Genomic DNA, 19,478 nt, shown 5'->3' with positions numbered 1-19,478 from the left:
TTCCACAATAAAAAACGCATCAGAAGCTGAAGAGAGTCTGGAATGTTTCTTCAGTTCTCTGAGCGGATGCTTGAATCATTAAGCGCTTTGAGATTTGGTTTCGTGCTGATTTAATTCATTCTTTAAAGCAGCTTCTGATTCTGTGTGCAAAATAAAAGTTTCTCTGATCACAAATGGAAGCTTAAAGAGTCTTTTCTGTCTGTGGGACAGATTTGGATTTAGATCTGGACCTGGTCTGAACTGGTTTATAAGTAAAAAAACAAAACAAAGCCCAGTGAAATGCTCTTTTTTTTTTTTTACAAATGGAATAAACATAAATCACAGAATGTGTGTTTCTTTTTTTCTTTGTACTGTCTGTGGGATAAACGGCTGCATCCCAACACTCTGGGGTAATTTAGCCTGGATTTAACCAGACTAAATCCAGTAGTTTTTTTTATCTGGACCTGATTTAAAGTGGTCTGTGTACCAAAAAACTTCACAAAAGGAATGAAGGTTTAAAGAATTTCTATTATCTGCGCAAAAATCTGATAGATTGGTGTTATTATTTCGATACGGAAGTCGTTTTAAGGGGTCTTTTTTTAATTAAATTTAAAAAAAATGTATTTAAACATGTCACATTGACAGAACAATAACATACTCAAAAGTAAAGAGTTTTTGTTTTTTTAACTTCACATATTCACACCTCATATAGTAAAAATTGAAATAAAATAAATGATTGCAGTGTGGGCTATCTTATAGAAAAATAAACATTGAAAGATGTTAGATGCACAAGATAATAAAAGGATAATAAATAATAAAAAACAAGGTGTAGGAGCTGTTTCACTATTTTTAGTTAAGTCTTAGAATTTAGATTTATTTTATATTATTTACTTAGTTTTTGGTTGATTATTAGTATTTTTGTTTAATTTTAGTTGTTTAGGATAAATTGGTTTGTAATTCATTTAATTTTTTGTTTGGGAAATGGGTGTTTCACACATAAATACTTGGGTTTTAGGGACGCACTTGCGTGATCACATGGTTTTTTTACCAGTTCTCAGTCGTCAGTCAATCAGTGGGTGAACAGGTGAGGCAAGCAGGCAGAAAGAGCAGGAGAATCAGAGCAGGAGGGGCAGGAAGGATCCTGTGAAGTTGCCATGTTTGGTTCTGCCTGCAAACTTGGAATAAATCCATGATGAACTACATTTTTGACGTTTTGGAGCGTTTTGTACTGCGTAAACCAGAAACCCACAGTGCGTCAAGTCACTATTTGAGTTATGTTTGATTTTAGTTTGGTCACCTTTAAGTCAAAAGTTTTTTTTTCTATTATTTTAATAGACAAATAGTCACTACACAAGGAGAAAATAAAAGGTAAGTCCATTCTAAACAGGTACAAGGGGTTAGGACAGGCTAAGATTTGCTATGAGTGTATTATTTATCTACATGGGGATTATTTATATGTTTCAGACATTTTTGTAACAAGGATATATCATTTGATTATTTATTATTTTAAATGATATAATAATTTTAAATCTTTATTATTTTATTGCTTTCACTGTTCTTTTATTGTTTTTATTTGTTTTTAGATAGATAGATGGATAGATAAGTACTTTATTCATCCCAATTTGGGAAATTGTTGTGTTGCAGCAGCGTACAGTAAAATATATGTAAACAATTAAAGTAAAAACAAGTGAATAGAATAGAATAAAATAAATAGAAAATAAAATAAAAATAGTGAATAAACATTAGCTATATACAAATCTATAGTATGAAGAGTTTTTTTTGTTTTTGTTTTTGTTACTTCTTCTTCTCTTTATTTATTCCCTACTGTAAAGCACTTTGGTACACCGTAATGATTGTTTGTAAAGGGCTGTATAAATAAAATACATTTACATTTGATCCCATAAAAAACGGTAAAATTGCCCTTTTCTCTCTCCACCAATCAGAAAATGGCCCTTTTCCCTCTCCACCAATCAGAAAGCATCTTCCGCCTCGGTCAGCGCTAGTTAGCATCACAGCCCCGAAAAGCTTCTGTTAGCATCGGCTAACGGCAGGTTCAGCCAAAGTCAAGCAGCTGTGGAGCTTTTCACGCCTTCAGAGGCGTCGGTTCCCCCCTCAGAGGCCAGTTGGTTTGTTCCACCTCTGCGGTAATGAACGTTAACGTTAAATATTCGCGAGTCGCTTTAATTTTAGTCTCAACAAGCCAACTGTCGGCAGTTATTTAGCTGCTAATATCAAAGGTTTACCTGCGCCTCTCTTCTCTCTGATTGGTCGAATCGATGGTAAACGGCGTAATGATTCATTCTGCGTTTATAAAAAGGTTGGATCGATAAGTAATGATCTGATAGAGCTGCTGAGTTACTGAGTTAATCATTAGTTTTAATCAGAAGCTGAAGTCATCCAACCTTCCAGGAGCCGCAGAGGTTTTCATGGTTTGGTTATTGATTGATCGGTTGTTTCTGATCTAAAAAGCCTCTTTTTTTCTGTTTCAGTGTGATTAAACGCGGTTTTCATGGTTTGGTTATTGATTAATCGGTTGTTTCTGATCTAAAAAGCCTCTTATTTTCTGTTTCAGTGTGATATAACGCGGTTTTCATGGTTTGGTTATTGATTGATCGGTTGTTTCTGATCTAAAAAGCCTCTTTTTTTCTGTTTCAGTGTGATTAAACGTGGTTTTCATGGTTTGGTTATTGATTAATCGGTTGTTTCTGATCTAAAAAGCCTCTTATTTTCTGTTTCAGTGTGTTTAAACACGGTTTTCATGGTTTGATTATTGATTAATCGGTTGTTTCTGATCTAAAAAGCCTCTTTTTTTCTGTTTCAGTGTGATTAAACGTGGTTTTCATGGTTTGGTTATTGATTAATCGGTTGTTTCTGATCTAAAAAGCCTCTTTTTTTCTGTTTCAGTCTGATTAAATGTGGTTTTCATGGTTTAATTATTGATTAATCAGTTGTTTCTGATCTAAAAAGCCTCTTTTTTTCTGTTTCAGTGTGATATAACGCGGTTTTCATGGTTTGGTTATTGATTAATCGGTTGTTTCTGATCTAAAAAAGCCTCTTTTTTTTCTATTTCAGTGTGATTAAACACGGTTTTCATGGTTTGGTTATTGATTAATCGGTTGTTTCTGATCTAAAAAGCCTCTTTTTTTCTGTTTCAGTCTGATTAAACACGGTTTTCATGGTTTGGTTATTGATTAATCGGTTGTTTCTGATCTAAAAAAGCCTCCTTTTTTCTGTTTCAGTGTGATTAAACACGGTTTTCATGGTTTGGTTATTGATTAATCGGTTGTTTCTGATCTAAAAAAGCCTCTTTTTTTCTGTTTCAGTGTGATATAACGCGGTTTTTATGGTTTGGTTATTGATTAATCGGTTGTTTCTGATCTAAAAAGCCTCTTATTTTCTGTTTCAGTGTGTTTAAACACGGTTTTCATGGTTTGGTTATTGATTAATCGGTTGTTTCTGATCTAAAAAGCCTCTTTTTTTCTGTTTCAGTCTGATTAAACACGGTTTTCATGGTTTGGTTATTGATTAATCGGTTGTTTCTGATCTAAAAAAGCCTCCTTTTTTCTGTTTCAGTGTGATTAAACACGGTTTTCATGGTTTGGTTATTGATTAATCGGTTGTTTCTGATCTAAAAAAGCCTCTTTTTTTCTGTTTCAGTGTGATATAACGCGGTTTTTATGGTTTGGTTATTGATTAATCGGTTGTTTCTGATCTAAAAAGCCTCTTTTTTTCTGTTTAGTGTGATTAAACACGGTTTTCATGGTTTGGTTATTGATTAATCGGTTGTTTCTGATCTAAAAAGCCTCTTTTTTTCTGTTTCAGTGTGATTAAACGTGGTTTTCATGGTTTGGTTATTGATTAATCGGTTGTTTCTGATCTAAAAAGCCTCTTATTTTCTGTTTCAGTGTGTTTAAACACGGTTTTCATGGTTTGATTATTGATTAATCGGTTGTTTCTGATCTAAAAAGCCTCTTTTTTTCTGTTTCAGTGTGATTAAACTTGGTTTTCATGGTTTGGTTATTGATTAATCGGTTGTTTCTGATCTAAAAAGCCTCTTTTTTTCTGTTTCAGTGTGATTAAACGCGGTTTTCATGGTTTGGTTATTGATTAATCGGTTGTTTCTGATCTAAAAAAGCCTCTTTTTTTCTATTTCAGTGTGATTAAACACGGTTTTCATGGTTTGGTTATTGATTAATCGGTTGTTTCTGATCTAAAAAGCCTCTTTTTTTCTGTTTCAGTCTGATTAAACACGGTTTTCATGGTTTGGTTATTGATTAATCGGTTGTTTCTGATCTAAAAAAGCCTCCTTTTTTCTGTTTCAGTGTGATTAAACACGGTTTTCATGGTTTGGTTATTGATTAATCGGTTGTTTCTGATCTAAAAAAGCCTCTTTTTTTCTGTTTCAGTGTGATATAACGCGGTTTTTATGGTTTGGTTATTGATTAATCGGTTGTTTCTGATCTAAAAAGCCTCTTATTTTCTGTTTCAGTCTGATTAAACACGGTTTTCATGGTTTGGTTATTGATTAATCGGTTGTTTCTGATCTAAAAAAGCCTCCTTTTTTCTGTTTCAGTGTGATTAAACACGGTTTTCATGGTTTGGTTATTGATTAATCGGTTGTTTCTGATCTAAAAAAGCCTCTTTTTTTCTGTTTCAGTGTGATATAACGCGGTTTTTATGGTTTGGTTATTGATTAATCGGTTGTTTCTGATCTAAAAAGCCTCTTTTTTTCTGTTTAGTGTGATTAAACACGGTTTTCATGGTTTGGTTATTGATTAATCGGTTGTTTCTGATCTAAAAAGCCTCTTTTTTTCTGTTTCAGTGTGATTAAACGTGGTTTTCATGGTTTGGTTATTGATTAATCGGTTGTTTCTGATCAAAAAAGCCTCTTTTTTTTTCCTGTTTCAGTGTGATTAAATGCGGTTTTCATGGTTTGGTTATTGATTAATCGGTTGTTTCTGATCTAAAAAGCCTCTTATTTTCTGTTTCAGTGCGTTTAAACACGGTTTTCATGGTTTGGTTATTGATTAATCGGTTGTTTCTGATCAAAAAAGCCTCTTTTTTTCTGTTTCAGTGTGATATAACGCGGTTTTCATGGTTTGGTTATTGATTAATCGGTTGTTTCTGATCTAAAAAGCCTCTTATTTTCTGTTTCAGTGCGTTTAAACACGGTTTTCATGGTTTGGTTATTGATTAATCGGTTGTTTCTGATCTAAAAAGCCTCTTTTTTTTCTGTTTCAGTGCTCCAGAGGTCTAGAGGAGGCTCGTCCACCTTCAGGAGGAAGAGGAGGAGATGAATGGAGTCAAGGTGGAAGAAGAAGAAGGAAGAGGAGAGGACTGTGAGCAGCTTCCTGTTGGAGGTCAGGGGGTCACGCCATCTTTACTCTAACAGCGGCGCGCTCACAAAGCCTCCAAAAAGAGCACGTGTGCAGATAAATGTTTCAGTTAAGAAAACATGAACAGTTGATTTAGCCTGTTAAATATCAGGGCTTGTAAATGGAGGGAGTTAAGAACAGGAGTGATGTGCACACGTCTGCTGGTGTGCACTTCTGTCATCATTTAAATGAAGAACATTTTGGGCCGACCGCTGCTTAATATCAGCAACACGATTTAACAAAGAACATTGTTACTATTTGGCTTCAATGGTAGATAAATGTGTAGATCGTCTGCATAACAGTGGACAGAAAGGTTGTGCCTGGCTATAACTGACCCAAGTGGCAGCATGAGAAGAGGATAGGGCCAAGAATAGATCCTTGAGGGACTCCACAGGAGAGAGGAGCACTGGAAGAGGAAAGGTCACCAACCGTACACAAGGTTGGACCATCAAAGTCTGACCTTGAACTTATTTCTCAAGGTCATGACGACTTAAAAACATTTTAACTTTGGTCAAAACTAGTCCTGACGACTTTTTAATTTGTTTGTCCAACCTCAGGTCGAAGGTCAAAGGTCACTCCCAGATTTCTGACGGTTGAACTAAGCTTTGAAGACGATGTGCCAAAGCCAGCCGTCACAGTGTCCCCAAACACAATGAATTCAGTTTTATCATCATTTAAATGGAGAAAAGTTTGTGCCGACCGCTGCTTAATATCAGCAACACAATTAAGGCGAGTCACTACAGGTGAATAGGGTAATATTTTTAAAATAATAGATATCACCATGAAACTTCCTCAGTTGATTACTTAAACAAGTATGAAAAAAAAATGTATTACAAGTTTTAGAAATTTGTCTGTTTAATTATGCAAATTCGGCATTATCTCATTAAATATGCGCAAATTTGCATATATTTCCAGAGGATAGATCTGAACATATGATAAAGCCAGGTGCAAAATTCTTTTTTCATTTTGTTTACACACAAAATGAAAAGAAAATTACCGAAGGATTTCAGGATATCTGCTTTCATTTCCTAGGAAATCAAAATATACTGCCCATAGCCGAAAAAACATCGATTTTCGCCATATTTTTTTATTATAATGTCACATAAATCAGGCCAGGAATGATTTATCAACAAATCCTTCTGTAAATATCTTCAGAATACTGCTAAGTGTATAACTGGAAAGTTTGGTTTTAGTAGGTGCTCCATAGGCTGAGATATTGATACTGGAAAAATACGAAAAACTGATTTTGAGAAAATAGCATTTAAAGATTTAAATAGGGGAATTCAATACATTTGTATTGGAAACAATTGCTCAAAAACAGAATAAATGCTCAGGCCCTTAGTAATACTAATATTGAATAAAATAATATTATTAATAAAGAATACAAGCCCAATACAATAAAAGATCTTTTTCTTTGTGTTATTTTGGGGCATTTTCGGAGCGTCAGAGTCCACCACGTGATGCGTCTGAGCGAATCACGTTAGCAGAAACGAGCAGCAGCCAATGAGATTTCGTCATTAGCTATAAATCCGCCTGTAGACATTCACGATTGGTTACTGAAAGAAAGGAAGTGCCGTTATTTGGGTGACATATCATTGTGCAGGAGACTCGGAGCTTTCCAACGACACCGGTCATGACAGACTTCAGTAAACAGACGAAGCTCGGCATGGCGCGTTGGAACGCTAACTTCTTGGTAAATTCGGGCGAAACGCAATGTACAATTACAAAATGTAATAAAATAAACATTTTAATTAATGTTTTCAACGTTTTCTTTATAGCAGGTTGAAAGAACACATGTTGAAGGAGCAGACTGGCCCAAAGTCTCAAAATTGACCCCTGCATGAAAAATCACTGTTTTTGCCTGCCGTGTCTCGCCTTAAACAAAGAACATTGTTACTATTTGGCTTCAATGGTAGATAAATGTGTTGATCGTCTGCATAACAGTGGAGAGAAAGTGTTGATTCCTTAATGAAGCCATTAGCTTGACGCTCTTCTCTCTCGTCATCCACGTCCACGACAAAATAAAAACTCCGCAAGGTCCTCTTTTGTTCCTCAATTTACTTCCAGAAAACGTAAGGAATGGTACAGCAATGATCCAATATGAGAAAATAAAAAAAGGTGAAAGAAAAAACAAAGAAAGTGACGGAGAGAGAGAAAGTTAAAAAAACTGTGTGGCTCCACTCTAAGCAGCCTGACCATAATGACTCCGGTAACCACACTCTCATGAGATTAACAACAAATTAAAGGCAATGTACGCAATTTTTAACCTTTTTAAATAATGCACACATAAATGACCTGAATTAAACTGTTAACTTATTAAATTAATTATCTGTCTATAACTGCTGTAAATAGCTCCTTTTTTATTACAAGTAACGTAAATCATATTTCAACATTTAAACTCAAATAGCTATCCAAATATCAATAAACCCAAAATAGGACCCATGCTCCTACAGAAAGGTTGTGCCTGGCTATAACTGACCCAACTGGTAGCTTGTACAATGAGAAGAGGATAGGGCCAAGAATGGATCCTTGAGGGACTCCACAGGAAGAGGAAAGGTCACCAACCGTACACAAGGTTGGACCATCATAGTCTGACCTTGAGCTTATCGGGGTAAGTTTAGGTTTACAGTTTCATGTGGGCGTGTCTTCCTGCAGGCGCCGCGGCGGCCCAACCTCCGGGCGCCCGTCAGTCGAAGCGCCGCCACAGATGTCCCGTCTGCGCCCGGGAGTTTTCCCGCCCGTCCCGGCTGGCGGACCACGTGGCGTCCCACTCCGGCCACAAGCCGCACAGCTGCCCCGTGTGCGGCAAGCGCTTCACCAAGAAGATCAACGTGTTCATCCACCAGCGCGTCCACACCGGAGAGAAACCCTACTCCTGTCCGGACTGCGGGGCGAGCTACGCCCAGCCGGGCTGCCTGCGGAGGCACCGCCTGCAGCACGCCGCGGAGAAGCCGCACCGCTGCGCCGCCTGTGGGCGGGGCTTCGTGCAGCGGCGCCACCTGGTCCAGCACGAGCGCACGCACACCGGAGAGAAGCCCTTCTGCTGCCCGCTGTGCCCCAAGCGCTTCGCCTCCAGGAACGGCCTCGTGGATCACCAGAGGACGCACGCCGAGCAGAAGCGGCGCTCCTGCCCGGTGTGCGGGAAGGCGTTCGCCTCCGCCTCGTCCTTCAGGGACCACGTGCGACTGCACACGGGACAGAAGCTGCACCCCTGCTCGCTGTGCGGGAAGAGCTTCAACCGGCCGGGGCTGCTGAGGAAGCACCTGCAGAGGCACGCCGACCAGAGGCGGGCGGCGGAGGGGGGCGGGGCCGCCGGCGAGGTGAGGCGCAGCCGCTGACAAAGCTTTATGCTGCGTGTACACCAAGAGCGACCTACGCTACCTGAGCGCCGGAAATCATTATTTCTCTATGGAGGGTGAGCGAACTGGGCGACCAGAGCGGATTCCAGCGATTAAACTCAAGCTAACTTTATGGTAATGAGCTATGACGCGGTTTGGCGAAAACCAATGACAATCCACAGATTGTAGGGGTCCGACAATCCGCGGGGTTCGCGGAAACAGACGTGTAAACTTTGGTTCCTATCCAAACAATAGTCGTTTAATCCTGAGACTGTTGCAATTGCCGTGTCGAGTGCTTCAATACAACAGTGTAGTAACCCCACGCATACCTTTCTCACTGCAATTAAGTTTTATTTCGGATTTATTTCGGATTTTGTTTCGAATTTAGTTTCGAATTTAGTTTAATTTCACAGCTGCCTCTGCTGTTCCTGCTCTTCTCAGGTGTACCTAATGTAGTTTTACATAATTTGTAACATGATGTATATCTTGTATAACAAATTGTAAATAACAACACGTTTATTCGTGTCCCTGCTCTCTCTTTCCTCATGTTTTTTTTCGCGGGGGTGCTGCACAGCCGCGGGGCCTTTAAGAATTGAACATTCTAAATGTGACGTCACGAGCGAACAAAGCAAATTCTACCAGGTAGCGTAGGTCGCCCTTGGTGTACACGCAGCATTAAAGGGACAGTTCTCCTCTTTAAAGGGACAGTTCGCCTCATTAAAGGGACAGTTCTCCTCTTTAAAGGGACAGTTCTCCTCTTTAAAGGGACAGTTCTCCTCTTTAAAGGGACAGTTCGCCTCTTTAAAGGGACAGTTCGCCTCTTTAAAGGGACAGTTCTCCGCTTTAAAGGGACAGTTCGCCTCTTCTGACATGAAGCTGTGTAACATCCCATATCAGCAACATCATTTCTGAACATCTTCTTACCCCCTGCTGCGTCCTGTGAGCAGAGTTCCAGCCTCGTTTTGGTGTTGATGAAGGTAGTCCGGCTAGTTGGCTGGGGTTTAAAAAATAAAGCGTTTTGCTTCTCAGAACAATATGCGTTCAACAGAGTAATACATTTGCATCACAAAATGGTTCTCCAGGAAAAAGTCAGACCTTTCCTTTTGTTTCCTTTCCTTTCTTTCCTTTCCTTTCCTTCTGTTTACCTGCTGTACAGAGCGAGCAGTCCCCTGCTTCCGAGCAGCAAACAGCGTAACAGGTGCGGCTGTCGGCAGGCGGCAGCAGGCAGTGATACGAAGGGAGAGAAAATAGGGCCAAGAGATTGTGAGGTCTGACTTTTTCCTGGAGAACCATTTTGTGATGCAAATGTATTACTCTGTTGAACGCATATTGTTCTGAGAAGCAAAACGCTTTATTTTTTAAACCCCAGCCAACTAGCCGGACTACCTTCATCAACACCAAAACGAGGCTGGAACTCTGCTCACAGGACGCAGCAGGGGGTAAGAAGATGTTCAGAAATGATGTTGCTGATATGGGATGTTACACAGCTTCATGTCAGAAGAGGCGAACTGTCCCTTTAATGAGGCGAACTGTCCCTTTAAAGAGGAGAACTGTCCCTTTAAAGAGGAGAACTGTCCCTTTAAAGAGGAGAACTGTCCCTTTAAAGAGGAGAACTGTCCCTTTAAAGAGGCGAACTGTCCCTTTAAAGAGGAGAACTGTCCCTTTAAAGAGGAGAACTGTCCCTTTAAAGAGGAGAACTGTCCCTTTAAAGAGGAGAACTGTCCCTTTAAAGAGGAGAACTGTCCCTTTAAAGAGGAGAACTGTCCCTTTAAAGAGGCGAACTGTCCCTTTAAAGAGGAGAACTGTCCCTTTAAAGAGGAGAACTGTCCCTTTAAAGAGGAGAACTGTCCCTTTATAGAGGAGAACTGTCCCTTTAAAGAGGCGAACTGTCCCTTTAAAGAGGAGAACTGTCCCTTTAAAGAGGAGAACTGTCCCTTTATAGAGGTGAACTGTCCCTTTAAAGAGGCGAACTGTCCCTTTATAGAGGCGAACTGTCCCTTTAAAGAGGCGAACTGTCCCTTTAAAGCGGCGAACTGTCCCTTTAAAGAGACGAACTGTCCCTTTAAAGAGGAGAACTGTCCCTTTAAAGAGGAGAACTGTCCCTTTAAAGAGGCGAACTGTCCCTTTAAAGAGGAGAACTGTCCCTTTAAAGAGGAGAACTGTCCCTTTAAAGAGGCGAACTGTCCCTTTAAAGAGGCGAACTGTCCCTTTAAAAAGGAGAACTGTCCCTTTAAAAAGGAGAACTGTCCCTTTAAGGGACACCTGCTGAGTTTGTGAAGCTGCTTGAGTTCAGTTTGACGTTGCTGTCCAGCAGGATCGGGCTCCTCTTCACTGCTTCCTCTGCCAGAGAGACTTCCCCTCCGCCGGGCAGCTGGAGGAGCACCGGCGGCTGCTCCACGCCGCGCTGCAGTTCGCCTGCGACGTCTGTGGGCGGGGCTTCTCCAGGGCGTCCCGGCTGACCGACCACGTGAGGACGCACACCGGAGAGAAGCCGTTCCAGTGCGACGTCTGCAAGAAGCGATTCTCTGCCCAGAGAGTTCTGAGGAAGCATCAGGAGATCCACAGCAAGAAGCAGCGCGGCGCCACGGCAACGGATGCCGCGGCAACGGACGCCACGGCAACGGACGCCGCCGCCGCGGGCGCCGGGTCGCTGCTGCCGGGGCCGGATGGACAGGTGAGCACATGTTCATGTCACAGCTTCTGTTCTCAGGAAATTATCCGGAGCTGCTTACTTAACGAGACTCGTTAACTTCACCACAAAGAGACTCGGCTTGATTTTGAACTTACAGAGATGATGCTAATTAAAGGGACAGTTCGCCTCATTAAAGGGACAGTTCGCCTCTTTAAAGGGATAGTTCTCCTCTTTAAAGGGACAGTTCGCCTCATTAAAGGGACAGTTCGCCTCTTTAAAGGGACAGTTCTCCTCTTTAAAGGGACAGTTCGCCTCTTTAAAGGGACAGTTCGCCTCTTTAAAGGGACAGTTCTCCTCTTTAAAGGGACAGTTCTCCTCTTTAAAGGGACAGTTCGCCTCTTTAAAGGGACAGTTCGCCTCTTTAAAGGGACAGTTCTCCCCTTTAAAGGGACAGTTCGCCGCTTTAAAGGGACAGTTCGCCTCTTTAAAGGGACAGCTCGCCTCTTTAAAGGGACAGTTCGCCTCTTTAAAGGGACAGTTCTCCTCATTAAAGGGACAGTTCGCCTCTTTAAAGGGACAGTTTGCCTCTTTTAAGGGACAGTTCTCCTCATTAAAGGGACAGTTCGCCTCTTTAAAGGGACAGTTCTCCTCATTAAAGGGACAGTTCGCCTCTTTAAAGGGACAGTTCTCCTCTTTAAAGGGACAGTTCTCCTCATTAAAGGGACAGTTCGCCTCTTTAAAGGGACAGTTCACCTCATTAAAGGGACAGTTCGCCTCTTTAAAGGGACAGTTCTCCTCTTTAAAGGGACAGTTCGCCTCTTTAAAGGGACAGTTCTCCTCTTTAAAGGGACAGTTCTCCTCTTTAAAGGGACAGTTCACCTCATTAAAGGGACAGTTCTCCTCTTTAAAGGGACAGTTCTCCTCTTTAAAGGGACAGTTCTCCTCTTTAAAGGGACAGTTCGCCTCTTTAAAGGGACAGTTCTCCTCATTAAAGGGACAGTTCGCCTCTTTAAAGGGACAGTTCTCCTCTTTAAAGGGACAGTTCTCCTCTTTAAAGGGACAGTTCTCCTCATTAAAGGGACAGTTCTCCTCTTTAAAGGGACAGTTCTCCTCTTTAAAGGGACAGTTTGCCTCTTTAAAGGGACAGTTCTCCTCTTTAAAGGGACAGTTCTCCTCTTTAAAGGGACAGTTCTCCCCTTTAAAGGGACAGTTCGCCTCTTTAAAGGGACAGTTCGCCTCTTTAAAGGGACAGTTCTCCTCTTTAAAGGGACAGTTCGCCTCTTTAAAGGGACAGTTCGCCTCTTTAAAGGGACAGTTCGCCTCTTTAAAGGGACAGTTCTCCTCTTTAAAGGGACAGTTCTCCTCTTTAAAGGGACAGTTCGCCTCTTTAAAGGGACAGTTCACCTCATTAAAGGGACAGTTCTCCTCTTTAAAGGGACAGTTTTCCTCTTCTGACATGAAGCTGTGTAACATCCTATATCAGCAACATCATTTCTGAACATCTTCTTACCCCCTGCTGCGTCCTGTGAGCAGAGTTCCAGCCTCGTTTTGGTGTTGATGAAGGTAGCGTTCCCTTTCCTTTCCTTTCCTTTCTTTCCTTTTGTTTCCTTTCCTTGTCTTTCCTTTCCTTTCTTTCCCTTTCTTTCCTTTCCTTTCCTTTCTTTCCCTCTCCTTTCCTTTCCAGGAAAAGAAATGGGGTAAAAATGGTTTTATTCATTCATTTTGTGGTTTATTAGATGCATGTTTACAACCACATACCCGGAATAGGGGGGGGGGGCAGTTTTTAACCCAGCTTCAGCCGTTTCCTCCGTTGTTTGCCTGCTGAGGAACAGTAATTCCCCCGTCTGAATCAGGCCGACATCTTTTCCTCGTCTTCAACGTCGGGGTTAAATCACCCGTTTAAGGCGGAAGATCTGAATCCCTGCAGGACTTCTGCAGCTGGGAATCTGTTTGCTGAGTTAAATCCAGCAAACGGGTTGAACCGGTTTGTAGGAACTGAAGAACTGCTGGATGTCACCTGTTGGTGTTTGTTGCAGAAACCAGACGAGCTGCTCGCTGGAAGCAGCGACCGTCTGAAGGTGGAGAACAGAAGCGACGGGGATGAAGAGGAAGCCGTGCATCCACCGACCGGTGAGAAACGCTGGATCTTTTTCTGTCGCACACATTCAGTCGGATGAACCTTCAGAGAATCTGCGGGCAGGCCGATAATAAAGAATAACAGCAGTCTGATAATAAAGAATAACAGCAGTCTGATAATAAAGAATTACAGCAGTCTGATAATAAAGAATTACAGCAGTCTGATAATAAAGAATCACAGCAGTCTGATAATAAAGAATCACAGCAGTCTGATAATAAAGAATTACAGCAGCCTGATAATAAAGAATCACAGCAGTCTGATAATAAAGAATTACAGCAGCCTGATAATAAAGAATTACAGCAGTCTGATAATAAAGAATTGATGCACTCTGAATCCTGACTGAAACTCTTCAAACAGATTATTTCTCTGGAAATGATCACAAAGATAAACTTTAGACATAAAAGGGAGATTGGATATAGGTCGATAATTAGCCAACACTTCTGACTCTAGAAGAAGAGAAGTAGAAAATACTGTCGACGTGGAGTAAAGTCTTCAATCGGGTAACATCAGCATGTAGCTATAAGCTCTCAGAAAGGAAAGCTGGTTCCACAGAGAGGGGCCTGATAACTGAAGGCTCTGCCTCCCAAACTGGCAGCTGGTTCCACAGAGAGGGGCCTGATAACTGAAGGCTCTGCCTCCCAAACTGGCAGCTGGTTCCACAGAGAGGGGCCTGATAACTGAAGGCTCTGCCTCCCAAACTGGCAGCTGGTTCCACAGAGAGGGACCTGATAACTGAAGGCTCTGCCTGAACGTGTGTTTTGCTGTTTGAGGGGACAGGAAGTGTTAACGTGGCGTCTGCATGTCCACAGACTCTGAGGATCGGCTCCGCTGCCCCGTGTGCACGAAGGCCTTCCCCAGCGCCGGCAGCCTGAGGGTGCACGAGAGGACGCACGCCGCCCGCCGCCCTCACGCCTGCAGCATCTGCCCAAAGAGCTTCCTGAAGCCCTGCCTGCTCCGCAAACACATGAGGATCCACATCAGGGACGGGCTGATCGCCGACCCTGCTGACAAGGTGACGCCCGATGCTCAGGAGTAAGGTTTAGATATGTGACATCATATCTAAACCTCATCATATGTGGCCAGTTATTTTTACATTTTTAAGCATTAGCTATCAGAAGTATACTCTTAAGGGCCGTGTATACTCTCGCAGCAGTGTGTCGCAGACATGACGCAGTTATTTATGATTTATGCCCAATTTTGAAGCGCGGCCTGCGCTATGTTAATTCCACGCCACAACGCAAGAGGGACAATCACGAACAAGCTAGGATTGTGGGTGTGGTGGGTGGCGTGTTTCTCTTACGGTTACGGAGGTCATTCAACAACAATGGCGACTGGACGAATGCGCACTTTGATTGAGATGCAGCTGATCGATCTAGAAAAAGAAGAAATATTGCTACTACTGGAGCTGGCAGAGAGGCGAAAGAATCGTCACGGTTAGCACGGTTAGCACGGTTAGCGTCACCATTAGCTGGTTAGCAAACCGTAAATACGCATAGTGTAGAGCGGATGTAGAGTTGACCAATCAGAGGCCTCCTTTCTCTCCTCCCTGCGACGATATCTGCGGCACTGTCTGCGGTGAGTTACAATTTAGGGGAGGTGCACCAGAGTGTCTGCGTAAGGGGGGGGGCATGTCTGCGTTAACTGCGACACACACGCAGACGACCTGGTTTCAGACCATAAACCGCCCATGAGACATCGTTATTTTTACATTTTTAAGCATTAGCTATCAGAAGTATACTATTAGACATCGTTATTTTTACATCCCTACGCTCAGGAGGCCCGTAAGGTTTAGATATGTGACATCATCGTCTCCTAGAAACCAAACTGAGAGCTCGATGTTGGAGCCGTTTCACCTCGTGTCCGACCGGCCTCCTCAGACCTGAAGCAGTTCAGAGCGCTCGTGCTCGTGTCTCTGAACTCGTTTTAAAATGCATAAGAAAACAAAGGAAAGGCTCGATGGCTAAAGTCCCAGCTGAGATCGATAGAAAGAACGCAGTTTGTTGTGTTTCAGGCTTTCTGGCTCCACGTGAGGACCGACGAGGGGGAGAAGGAAGACGGGGACACGCAGGTTGGTGGATTCCTCCTTTTCAAGCGGTGGCCAGTTAGAACCAGATCTGTCTGTTTTCACTGTCTGTTTTCAAAACTGGAGCTTCGAGCATGAAGAGGCGGGGCTATGACGAGCAGCTGGTGGGGGCGGGGCTATGACGAGCAGCTGGTGCTAACGCTAGCAGGGTAGCATCTGATTCTGAGGGGAAGCCCGTGGGCTCAGAGTCCCGGGTCGATGGCTTCCTGCCTTTAATGCGTCCTTTAAACGTGCTTTTGGCTGTGTTCGAAACCGCATACTGCATACTACATACTACATACTACATACTTCCATACTTCCATACTACATACTCATCGATCAGACAGTATGCAGAGCGTTTACCCACAATGCATTTCGCTCCTGCCCGAGCCGAAATCAGCCGGCCTGAAGCTGATTTCTCTTAAGCTCTAAACTCTGTAAACTTTAGCAACATTTGAAACATTTTCAGGTGAGAAAGTAGTCGTTTAGATCCCCAACGTGTTGAAAACCTGACAAAATACCGGCTGTTTACAATTTTGTTCCCACGAATTCGGCGCTACTAAAGCTAGCCGCAGTGAGCTAACGCACTTCCGGTTATTTTTACAAAATAAAATACCCGTTGCCTTTTATCATAGGGAAAGCCATTACCATACAATTGGTGCTTTTGTTTTGAAAACAGGAAGTGAACCTACCCTCGTTGTAGCTAGCTTGAAACTGCCGTTTTGACAGGAAATGCCGATCGGCGACGTCACGTTACGTTGCATCTTGGGTAATTTTGAGTATGAGTAGTAACCTCATGATGCATACCCAACATTTCGGAGAATCTAGTATGCATCGGGAAACTTCTCGCTTACTTACTCAGAAAGTTAGTAGGAGTAGTAGGAGTAGTATGCGGTTTCGAACACAGCCTTTGTCTTCTCCCCCAATGATCCTCCAGGACTCGGAGGGCATTTCTACTGCAGCTGAGCCCCTCGCCTCCAACTCCAAAGCGCTGCCCGGTGGCCACGGCAGCCAGGACACCGCCGTCGAACAGTGTGAGGAGGGAGGCGTCGGCGGTCTGATCAACTCGGACGGGGAGGAGGAGCAGTGGAGGCCGGCGCCCGACGGTACGTCAGCTCCCAACTTGTTTCAGGGAGGGCCGGTTTCTGCTATGGGTAATGTGGGCGACCGCCCAGGGGGGCATAGACTGATCCCAGGCCACAACACAAGCTGCTTCCAGTCCAAATAAACTTTATTTCATTCCTTAAATGAAGACAGACCCATATATACCTTCATGTAATTTACTGGGTTATGTGAAAAATGTAAAAAATGAAAATCTGTGCAGCCGTCTACGTGAATGTGTTTACGTCACGTGACTCCGGTTGATTGACGGGTGAATGGACGGCGTTAATGGGAAAAGCAAAGGTAATAATGTGGAGTCATCATGGATCATCATCATGGTGAAAGACCAAAGAAGCCATCAGGTGCCCAGTTTAGAAAGAGAAGAAGAGAAGAAACGGGCAGATTTCTATCAGTGACCTGAGGGACGTGGGCTATAGGCTATCTGTTAGCCTCTTGCTAACATGTTGCTATTAGCCACGACTGTGTTTGATTTTTAGTTTTGCTGAACTAGAATTGGAATTGAGGCATCATGTCATGCAGCTAATTTCACCCAAAGGCAACCTGGTCTGGTTTGTGTTTGCAACACAACAAGAAGTCCCGACTGTGGATTAGTTTTATTGTTATGAGCTATATGCTAAATTAAATAACTTAAATAACTTCTAATATACATTGTCATGGCATTTTGGAAGCTACATGTGGTATCTTTTTGTACCTTTTTTATTTTCTATAATATTATATATAATTAGATTGGATTAGATTATAATATATATAATCTAAGCTTATATATAATAAAATAATACAAATAATATGTTGTTGTGTTGGTGCCCGGGAAGTCTTTTTTTGGGGGGAGGGGGTTAGAGGGTTAGGTTAGGGTTAGGGTTAAAAGGTTAGGGTTAGAGGAGTAGGGGGTTAGGGCGTAAATCAAGCCAGGACTGCCGCTGGTTTCATTGGACCCTGAATCCGGTTCAGGTGTCCACACCCTTTCTGATCCACCTCCCTGTCTCCACAGACCCGGCCGCCCGCTCAGCCCGGCCCGCGGGTGGCGGCGGCGGGAGGAGCAAACACGGCTGTCCGGTCTGCGGGAGGGACTGCTTCAAAGCCTCGGCGCTGCAGAAGCACCTGCGGGTCCACTCCGGCGAGCGGCCCTTCCAGTGTCCCACCTGCAGGAAGAGCTTCGTCCAGCACGTCCACCTGACGGAGCACCAGAGGATCCACACCGGGGAGAAGCCCTACGCCTGCTCCGACTGCGGCAAGAGCTTCACCTTCTCCAACGCCCTGCGCCGCCACCAGCAGCTGCACACGGACGCCCGGCCGTACCGCTGCCCCGTCTGCCCCAAGACCTTCAAGCAGCTGTGCGTGCTGAAGAACCACCAGCTGACCCACTCGGGCGTCCGCTACCAGTGCCCGCTGTGCAGCAAGAGCTTCAGCCGCGCCCTGGAGCTCACCTACCACGTGGACGTGCACTCGGACGCCCGGCCGTACTTCTGCCACGTCTGCGAGAAGAACCTGAGCGGGGCCCGGATCTACCGCAGCCACATGAGGCGGCACGAGGCCCAGAGCCCGGCGCCGCGAGCCGGACCCTCCGAGACATCTGGGGACCACCGGCCGCGAGCCGGACCCTCCGAGACATCCGGGGACCACCGGCCGCGAGCCGGACCCTCCGAGACATCCGAGGACCACCGGCCGCGAGCCGGACCCTCCGAGACATCCGGGGACCACCGGCCGCGAGCCGGACCCTCCGAGACATCCGAGGACCACCGGCCGCGAGCCGGACCCTCCGAGACATCTGAGGACCACCGGCCGCGAGCCGGACCCTCCGAGACACCTGAGGACCACCGGCCGCGAGCCGGACCCTCCGAGACATCTGAGGACCACCGGCCGCGAGCCGGACCCTCCGAGACATCTGGGGACCACCGGCCGCGAGCCGGACCCTCCGAGACACCTGAGGACCACCGGCCGCGAGCCGGACCCTCCGAGACATCTGAGGACCACCGGCCGCGAGCCGGACCCTCCGAGACATCTGGGGACCACCGACAGCGAGCCGGACCCTCCGAGACATCTGAGGACCACCCGAGAGGGCCTTCCACACCTGAGCAGCCAATCAGGGGAGAGAAGGAGCATCATCCTGACGGACGGGCGGAGACACGCAAGGTGTGAGGGGATGGGTGATCTACGGGAAGACATTTCAGTCCATATTAAATGCTGAATGAAAATAATTATGAATTAGTTCCACTGAAAATAGAAATGACTTGTACGTATTTATCAGATTTATTGTTTTTATTCATTGTGACTTCCACGCCGTCCTGAGCTGCGAGCCGTGTCCTCGTGTTGGAGGCGCCGGACACGGGTCAATTAGGTTAATGATGGTGGGAAGAGAGAAGAAGAAGAAAGACTTGTTTTTCAGGGACGTGTTTGTCCTGAAGAAAAAACCTGAACTCATCCTTTAAGTCCGAGCTGCCAGTTGGAGATTTGGTGCTACGAGCTAACCCGACAGCTTCGGAAGCTCCGCCGCAGAGCAGTGCCTTGCTCAAAGGCCGAGGCCGTGCTGCTGCCACAGTGTGTCTGTGATCAATAAACATGTCTAATCCAGATTCGGCTGTATCGGGTCTCTGCTTTAACACCAAGGCTGTGTTCCAAACCGCATACTACCCCTACTAACTTTTTGAGTTAGTATGCGAGTTTGAGTAATTGCAGTATCGTTATTTTTACATTTTTAAGCATTAGCTGTCAGAAGTATACTCTTAGACATCGTTATTTTTACATTTTTAAGCATTAGCTATCAGAAGTATACTCTTAGACATCGTTATTTTTACATTTTTAAGCATTAGCTGTCAGAAGTATACTCTTAGACATC

General features: G+C 44.2%; 1 protein-coding gene across 3 annotated transcripts; it reads left to right on the top strand.

The window, feature by feature from the left end:
• Window positions 1-2,008: 2,008 nt before the first annotated feature.
• LOC142380494 (uncharacterized) lies at window positions 2,009-19,239 on the top strand. 3 transcript variants are annotated; one of them, XM_075466393.1, is made up of 9 exons: window positions 2,009-2,123; window positions 5,221-5,339; window positions 8,010-8,674; window positions 11,007-11,366; window positions 13,361-13,454; window positions 14,271-14,473; window positions 15,473-15,529; window positions 16,461-16,629; window positions 17,634-19,239. In XM_075466393.1, the coding sequence occupies exons 2-9, from the start codon at window positions 5,273-5,275 to the stop codon at window positions 18,779-18,781; spliced, it is 2,763 nt and encodes a 920-aa protein (XP_075322508.1). In that variant the 5' UTR covers window positions 2,009-2,123; window positions 5,221-5,272; the 3' UTR covers window positions 18,782-19,239. The 3 variants fall into 3 exon arrangements, with proteins under 3 accessions (XP_075322508.1, XP_075322506.1, XP_075322507.1); XM_075466391.1 differs by having other exon boundaries at window positions 11,004-11,366; XM_075466392.1 differs by lacking the exon at window positions 2,009-2,123 and adding an exon at window positions 2,181-2,258 and having other exon boundaries at window positions 11,004-11,366.
• The last annotated feature ends 239 nt before the right edge of the window (window positions 19,240-19,478 follow it).

This window comes from Odontesthes bonariensis, chromosome 5, assembly GCF_027942865.1.
Source record: "Odontesthes bonariensis isolate fOdoBon6 chromosome 5, fOdoBon6.hap1, whole genome shotgun sequence".
Classification (NCBI taxonomy): Eukaryota; Metazoa; Chordata; class Actinopteri; order Atheriniformes; family Atherinopsidae; genus Odontesthes; species Odontesthes bonariensis.
Note: the sequence above shows the minus strand (reverse complement) of the source record. Positions and strands in the feature narration are given on the sequence as shown.

Excerpts from the sequence above, each read along its gene's own strand:
- LOC142380494 (XM_075466391.1), top strand. The coding sequence starts at position 5,273 with ATGAATGGAGTCAAGGTGGAAGAAGAAGAAGGAAGAGGAGAGGACTGT. Across the intron at positions 13,455-14,270 it reads AGCCGTGCATCCACCGACCG|ACTCTGAGGATCGGCTCCGC; the intron begins GTGAGAAACGCT and ends GCATGTCCACAG. Across the intron at positions 14,474-15,472 it reads TCGCCGACCCTGCTGACAAG|GCTTTCTGGCTCCACGTGAG; the intron begins GTGACGCCCGAT and ends GTTGTGTTTCAG.